This window comes from Panicum virgatum, chromosome 7N (genome assembly GCF_016808335.1).
Source record: "Panicum virgatum strain AP13 chromosome 7N, P.virgatum_v5, whole genome shotgun sequence".
Lineage (NCBI taxonomy): Eukaryota > Viridiplantae > Streptophyta > Magnoliopsida > Poales > Poaceae > Panicum > Panicum virgatum.
In genome coordinates, this window is record NC_053151.1 from 21,485,693 (window position 1) to 21,493,162 (window position 7,470).

At 46.0% G+C, this 7,470-nt stretch overlaps 1 protein-coding gene across 2 annotated transcripts; it reads right to left on the reverse strand.

Annotated features, from left to right (window-relative positions):
* Positions 1–3,136: 3,136 nt before the first annotated feature.
* Positions 3,137–6,652, reverse strand: LOC120682570 (UDP-N-acetylglucosamine transferase subunit ALG13 homolog). 2 transcript variants are annotated; one of them, XM_039964530.1, is made up of 4 exons: positions 6,520–6,652; positions 6,149–6,334; positions 4,414–4,510; positions 3,137–4,247 (listed from the first exon to the last, which is right to left on the reverse strand). In XM_039964530.1, the coding sequence occupies exons 2-4, from the start codon at positions 6,311–6,313 to the stop codon at positions 3,991–3,993; spliced, it is 519 nt and encodes a 172-aa protein (XP_039820464.1). In that variant the 5' UTR covers positions 6,314–6,334; positions 6,520–6,652; the 3' UTR covers positions 3,137–3,990. The 2 variants fall into 2 exon arrangements, with proteins under 2 accessions (XP_039820464.1, XP_039820463.1); XM_039964529.1 differs by having other exon boundaries at positions 6,149–6,328; positions 6,520–6,646.
* Between the last annotated feature and the right edge of the window lie 818 nt (positions 6,653–7,470).

The window sequence follows — 7,470 nt, forward strand, 5'->3', positions numbered from 1 at the left end:
TCTGAAAGGCGCGCGAATTCATTATCACATTGCCATGCTATGTTATTGATGTTTAGATCAGCAAAAATATGTAATTTACAGATGCCATGTTCAAAAGCAGATGTTTCAAAGAAATTGGGTGTATGTCTCAACTGCATCTCCGAATTGCCCATATGTAGCCTGATTTCTGGCTTTGGTTATCCCCTTGAATCCATTTGCCAGTCTGATCTAGAGTAGCACCAACAATTGTTTCAGCATCAGTGAACTGCTTCTGAGCACTCAGTATTTGAGCTAAAAGAAGCCAGTGCAACTCCTCAGTGTTACAGTATATCAAAGGCCCATATGGCCCATGTTGGCTCAATATAGAGACTCTCCATCCCTAATGGCAGATTGTCTTCTCTAATCTCCAAGGTTAGTAACATGGAATCAGAGCAAAAATTAGGGTTAGGGTTAGACTAAACTAATCCAATCCCGATCCATTTTTTTTCCTCCCACCCTTCCGCCGTCCGTCGCCTCCCCTGTTTTTCATCGCGCGCGTCGCCTTCTCTGTTTTTGCCGCACGTCGCGGCTCCCAGAGAGGAGCGGTCGCCTCCATCCATCGTCGCTGCCGGCCGTCGCGGTACGACTCTGCCCCGCCGACTGTCGCGGCGCAGCCCTACCTCGCCGCCCGTCGCGGCCTCCAGCGCTCGTCGCCCGTCGCGCCCTTCCTCGCCGCCAGTCGCGGCCTCCTCCGGCGCCTGTCGCGCCCTACCTCGCCGCCTGTCGTGGCCTCTCCGGCTTCTTTGCATAAAAGAAGCAGGTTATTCTTCTGCTCGGCATTTTCAAGGCTGAGACTGTACAATACTGAAAAATCTTTCCTGTGCATCTTCTTGTCAGCCTTCCCTAGCACTCCCAGTGCCTCACACTGCCAAGCAGTTCTATCTGTTTCAGACACTTCTAACTTGATTAGAAAGCGTGACACCAAGCAACAAGTCTGCAACTCTAGCCACTTGTTCACATTCTGCATATTGGCAATGTCTCTCCGTGCATAGGAAGCACCTTCAGTAAGCATTTGAAGCTAGGGCAAGTTCTTTGAGATGATCAGAATCCTCTCCAGCCTTCAGAATTTGTTTGAGTAGATTCAGGGCACTCAGATCATCTACTTCTGCTAAGTAACACAATACAACATTATATAGCCATTCTCTTTTATCTAACACACCAGTTAACAGCTCTTCAAATTGTCCATCCACATTCAGTGGAATCTGCGGCCTGACATGGCCAGTGCAAAAGGACTCTGCTTTAGAAAAACCACCCAATGCTGATTTTCCAATCGCCGGACGGAAGCGAACTCACGGGCGACGACTCCACGTGGTGGGACCATGCCCACGTGAAGGAGGCGTCTCCTTCCTTCCTCCTGTGACCTGTCTCTTTCCCCTTCTACTTTTCTTTTTCTCTTTCATCTCCCCCACCCTTCCTCCTGCTTCATGGTGGCGCGCCGTGGCGAAGGGGAGGCGCAACGCGCCGGCGGCGGAAGGGGAGGGCGGCACGATGGCTGCGGGAGGGGCGGCACGATGGCTGCGGGAGGGGCGGCGCGGCGGGCCGGCGGCGGCGGAAGGGAGCGGAGGCGAGGCGGGCGGCACGACGAGAAGGGGCGGCGCGGTGCGGCGGGCCGTCAGCGGGGAGGGGTGGAGCGGCAGTGGTGGAGGCGAGCGGAGGCGAGGCGCGCGGCGCGGCGGGGAGGGGCGGTGCGGCGGGCCCGTGGTGGCGGAAGGGAGCGGAGGCGAGGAGGGCGGCACGACGGGGAGGGGCGCCGCGGCGCGGCGGGCTGGCAGCGGGGAGGGGCGGCGCAGCTCGCCGGAGGGAGGCGGCGAGCCCTAGGTAAGTTTTTTTTTAATTTTTTGATGCAACTTTTTTAACAAAAAATTTTGACCAGAGTTTTTTTAGTTTTTGGAGATGCAAATTTTTTTTTTCACCATGAGTTTTTTTGTTTTGGATGAAAAACAATTTCTTCAAATTTTTATCTCAAAACTTCTTTGCAAAAGTTTTTTTACCCTGAGTGTTTTTGTTTTGGATGAAAAAAAATTTTCTTCAAATTTTATCTTAAAACTTTTCCTGTCAAATTTTGTCTGATCAAACTTTTTTCTCTCTCTCTGAAAAATTTCTCTAAAAAATATTTAGCAGAAAATGACAAAAAAATTACTAAAAAAGGAAATATTAACGTTGTCGGAAATCGATCGTACGGACGCCAACTAACGGGCGACCATAAACTAGCCCACCCCGAAAAACCACACTTAAACAATTTTGACACTAGACCTTGAATACTTGGGAACGCTGGAAATAATTTTCTTCCAGTTATTATTTTTGTAGCTAACATGCCTTATCCCTTCTCATTTTTTCTTTCATGACTTCGGACATGTAAGCAGACTGGTGAAATATTTTGAGTTCTGGAACTTGCATGGGACACAGTTCTCCGAAAGCACCTACCAGAAATTACATCTTTGATCCTTCATTTTCAGGCAACAGAAGAGCAAGGGTTTGTGAAATTTCCAACTGCAGAACTGTGATACAAATTGGATGAACTATTTGTGGTATACCTTTATACTTACTTTATATATAATATAGTTTCATAATATTCAATATTTCATGATATTTACTTTTGTGTTGTACTATAATTTTTCTGCCCGTAACAACGCACGAACATGGTCGTTGTCTATCTAAAAATTAGGATTGCACTCTTGGTGACCATGGAGGAAGATATAAGTAAAGGTATGTTTTAAATTGTCCCTTCTGTATTAGATTTTATTTTCTTTAGCCACACTACGACAGGGGTTAGTTTAAGCCGTTTGGCCTAGGCCATTAGGTTAGTTACTTAATACTAGGCTTAGCTAAGTCCTAATAGATAGCAAGACCCCAAGTCATCAAGCAGGCTGAGAAGTCATGAAAGCCACTTGCGTGTGCTTTTTCTTTTTCTTTTTTAAAAAAACTTAGGTGTGCTTGAATTAGACAAAACCCCCTAAAAGATATTTACACCGCCTCAACGGCTTGACACCACTTCATATGACTATGGACTGCATTAAGCGCTGGGAGAAGCAAACAACTCTGTTGAAGCACAAGGACAGGCTCCGCATCATTTCTGCCAAGAATTCAACGAAGAGAGGGTTAAATATCCAAAAGAAAATTAAGAGGTCAAGTGGGTCTCATGCATGCTTCATCAATGGAGTAAAGTGAGTTTCCCTCAAACATCCACTACTAATAGTTTGTCCCCTAAAACAAAGCTGAAATATGGAAATCAATGGTAGTGCAGGAGTACAACACACATCATCACCAAGATGGCTTTCAGGGAGTCCAAAAAGGAGTGAAATAATGGTAGCATATGGCATATTGATCCCAGCAAGATTGCTAAACGGGGCTTCCCTCAATCAAGGTCAAAACCACAATGCTTATGTTTAATGACATGGATCCTCACATCAGTTACATTCTGGAATGTAGCAAATACCAATCAAAGGGCCCGTATGGGTTTGCTTTCACCAACTCTCCGATGCAGCACTGAGTTCATATATCGCAACTGAAACCATGCCTTCAAGTGGATCCCAATCCTGTGGAGAGCAGCTACCTATGCACCCTCCAATACCAAAGAAAAGGGGAAGCACATTTCATGCAATTTGGGAAACATTTCCCTTGTACTGAGAGATGGTAAGTAGTTAGATGAAGGATATCAAAATAGAAACAATAGGTAAGGTTGCTGATTCCACCAAGCTACATCAATTGCTCCCAGGAGCCAGGATTGTAGAACCAAAAGAACAGATCACACCGTACCCTGGGTTAGGGTCAGTTGATCCATCCACCATACTGGCCATTTCATATCAGCATGGCTCTTTGGCCAGTTCATTTCAGCTTATCATGATCAAATGAAAGCAGTGCGCAGTCCAATGCTCTTAGCTTAGAGCTGACATTCTCCCAGCACTTTCTGACTAAATCACTAGCGCACAAGATCCCTCTATTTTCATGATGAGTAAGCAATGATGGAGACAATCAGTCGACTGGAAAACCAAGAAATTTGTTGATCAGTGAAACAACTTGATTGGCATCTCCTGGCATGTAAGGCAGGAGATTATTCAGGTCCATTGACTCAACAGTCTCTTGCAGTGTTTGTGGACGGGCACAGAAAAGGTGCTTCCTGTCGGCAAGTTCTTCCGCTAACTCGCTCTGGTGATTATCCATAAGATCTTCATTCACAACAACAATTAGAGGTTTTCCCAGTCGTAGGGTCTCAAATATGCTTCCGGATCCTGTTAAAATAAAGCTTGTTACCATTGACCTGACTAGAAATCAACATTCAGTGCTATACATCTACTTACAATATTCGTAGAACAACCAAATAAATAGCTCAATTCACAATCAGATAATACATCAATGGGTTAAGAAGTTACAACCACTATATAATTTGATTATCACCTGCATGACTGATGACTAAGGATGCTTCTCTTATGTAGTCAGCAATGCTTGGTGAAAAGGTGAAATAATCAACTTGAAGAGTTGAATTTCCTGAGTCCTATATTTAATAAGAAGAAATTCATTACTTTTACAGTTTTACATGCATATAATCGCAATGAGCCTACAGACTCAATAGGATTGCCGTACAAGCCACCACTTAAAATAAAATTAAGTCAGCAAAAGATTTACAGGTAAGCAGTATTGAAAATAAAGAAAATTGTAAAAACACAAAATTTTCTCAAATATAAAGGCCTAATTTGACAAAAAAAACAATAGTCAGTTTCATTATGCGGTACACACACAGTTTACCATACCAGAGTTGACAATAGCAAAGGCACTTAGCACTTATGTGTTGTTTTAGCATTTTTATTTGTGAATGCTCATTGTACAATGCTGAGAAACTTAATTGTGAATGCTAGTTACAATAGCGTGGCACTTAGCACTAAGGTGATGGTTTTAGCATTTTTTTTTCTCAAACCACGCAGGAGAACTGCGCGTCATTTCATTAAGGTAGAAAAAAAACAAAGGTCTAGACAGACCACACCCGACACCAATAAAAGTGCCGCTTACAACTAATTACATTTGCGCCACAAGTTATGCCGGAAACAACCCAACGACCCCAGGCTTAGGCCAAGGAGGTCAACGACCTAGACACCAACTCCTGGAGCCAGGAAGCCCCAGCAGAACACCAAAGGCTCCCTTCCATACTAACAGACCTAAGAACATCCTGTATACTTGGCCTCTTCTTTTCAAAAACACAAGTATTACGATGTTTCCATAACTCCCAAGCCACCAAGATTATTAAGAAATTAAGGCCCTTGCGAGCTTCTATTGGAGCTGCAGCAACAGTTTTCCTCCACCAGCTTGAAAAGCGACATTACGATGGTTTTAGCATTTTTAATTTGTAAGGTGATGGTTTTAGCATTTTTAATTTGTAAATATTTGTTGCATAAATGCCTATAGAACTTATAGAAGCTCCTTAGATGGTCAAATACTGAAGTCATTTTTATGAATACGACTAACAATGGATTAGCAAAATATAATTCAGCCAAAGGGGATTACCAGGTAAGTATGCCTTCTTCTTATTTATTAATTGAAAAAAATGATGTTACTACTTACTATTGCAAGCTAATTCTATGATTGCAAAGAACTAAGGCCATCTGGAAAATTTTAATACGCAATCAGAACTAGTAAACATCACAAGAGCAAGCCATTTCTCCTTCAAATCCTTCAATATCCCATAGTAATTTACTTTTACCTCCTAGTGTAGAACAATCCAGAGAATCTGCCAATCTGGTAGATATGTTCTTTCATGTCCTATGGCTATATATACCAGCTATCCATGTAACAGATCATCAATTCAATTTTGTCATCTATAAACCTAAAATATAAAGATTAAACAGTGACAAACTCAACTAAAACAATGCAACATAATCAAAGTCTGGATGAATGAATTTCCTCTGGCGTTTTTTTATCCCAATGCATTTACTGTCTTTCTCCGCATCATTTTCTCCTCAGATGCCATAATTTATCATCAAAATGTCTTAATGCAATTTGATTCCACATGTGAAGAACAACTACCATCTAGGATATCAGCTACAAGATCTCTAATCTCAACTCATCGGCTACAAAATGTTAGTCTATCAGTATTCCATTATATAATAGAACTTGCCAAGAGTACAGAGAAAATTGTTACCTTAGATGGCATGTATGTGCCTCGGCCCATTTGAATCAGGAGATCGGTGTAACCCTTACGCAGTAAGGCTTCTTTCACTTCCTCGGAATCTACTGCCTTGACAAGAGCATCGAAGCATGTAGTTCCTACGGTGACAAACACCACTCGCCTTTCTCTGCTTCCCATTTCTTCTCCAATACCCTATGACTATGAGTGTCAGTAGACCCAATTACACCTTCAGTCAGCCATTGCAGTATGGAACCAAGATCTGGGAACATGCACTAAACCCCAGAACCCTTCTACACATATAAATCGTACTACCGCGTTCAATGGCATCCTCAGTTTCTTGCCGTCTATCTGATCCGATGATTAAAACTCAGAGCAGGCCTTACCTCGACTGATCCGCCGCCGCTGGCGCCCGGAGGAGATTTACCTCTCCACCGCCGCGGGGTGCTCTTGCGAGCCGGCTGCGGTGGGAACTGAAGAAGTGAAGAGGGGGCAGCCGAGCGGCGAGGGCAACGGCAGATCAGCTGGCCAGCGCGGAGAGGACAAGCGAAAAGACTTTCTTACTCCTGCTTTAAACCAATACACGGTGCACTCTCTCCTTCTACCTCTATGACCAGTGGGATCCACACATCTTCTTCCACCTCCTTCTTCCTCCAAAGGCAGCGCTCCTCAGCTGCGACTGGGGCGCCCGCGCTCCTCAGCCACGACCTGACCCCCATCGTCGATGAGCCTTCTCCGCCTGAGCTCCGCCCCAACCGAGCCGCGGGCGCCATCACCCTCAACTGCCGCTGCCCCTCCCTGCCCCGTTCTCCGCTGCACATGCGCAGGAGCGCCTCTGCGGCCGGCCGCCAGCGCACACACGGGGCGGCACGCGAAGAGCTGGCACATGCGCGCCTACTTCGGTGCGGCGTTCGCATCGGCACTGACCTGCACGCAGCAGCGCGCGGCGACGGAGGCCGGCCGGTCCGTGGCCCCGGCGGCCGGCGGCGCGGGGTGATGATGCATGAATTCCGGCGATGCGCGGCCGTGGAGGGGAAGGAGGCCGCGGAGCGCGTCACGCTGTTGCCTTATCCGCGTTGTCTCTCTCTGCTCTCGCTCGGGCCCGACCTTATCTCCTTCTTCCTTTGGTCGACTAGCAGCCACCCGAACAGAGTCGCTCGAGCAGAGCAGACCGCCGCCGCCCCTTCCATCGATCTCCTCCCTCTGGCCGCCTTGCCTCGATTTCTTGCGCCCAGACGTTCCCCACCTCCTCCTCCAGCTTCTCCAACCCCTAGCCGAACTCCTTCTCGGGCCAATTAACGGCAATCGAAGCTGCAGACTGCCATGAACAGTAGCTC

What these genes read in the sequence shown, in the direction of transcription:
- LOC120682570 (XM_039964530.1), bottom strand. Translation starts at nt 6,313, where the DNA reads ATGGGAAGCAGAGAAAGGCGAGTGGTGTTTGTCACCGTAGGAACTACA. An exon ending in GCACATACATGCCATCTAAG is followed by an intron (nt 4,511 to 6,148) that starts GTAACAATTTTC and finishes TATTAAATATAG; the next exon opens with GACTCAGGAAATTCAACTCT. An exon ending in CTTAGTCATCAGTCATGCAG is followed by an intron (nt 4,248 to 4,413) that starts GTGATAATCAAA and finishes TTATTTTAACAG; the next exon opens with GATCCGGAAGCATATTTGAG.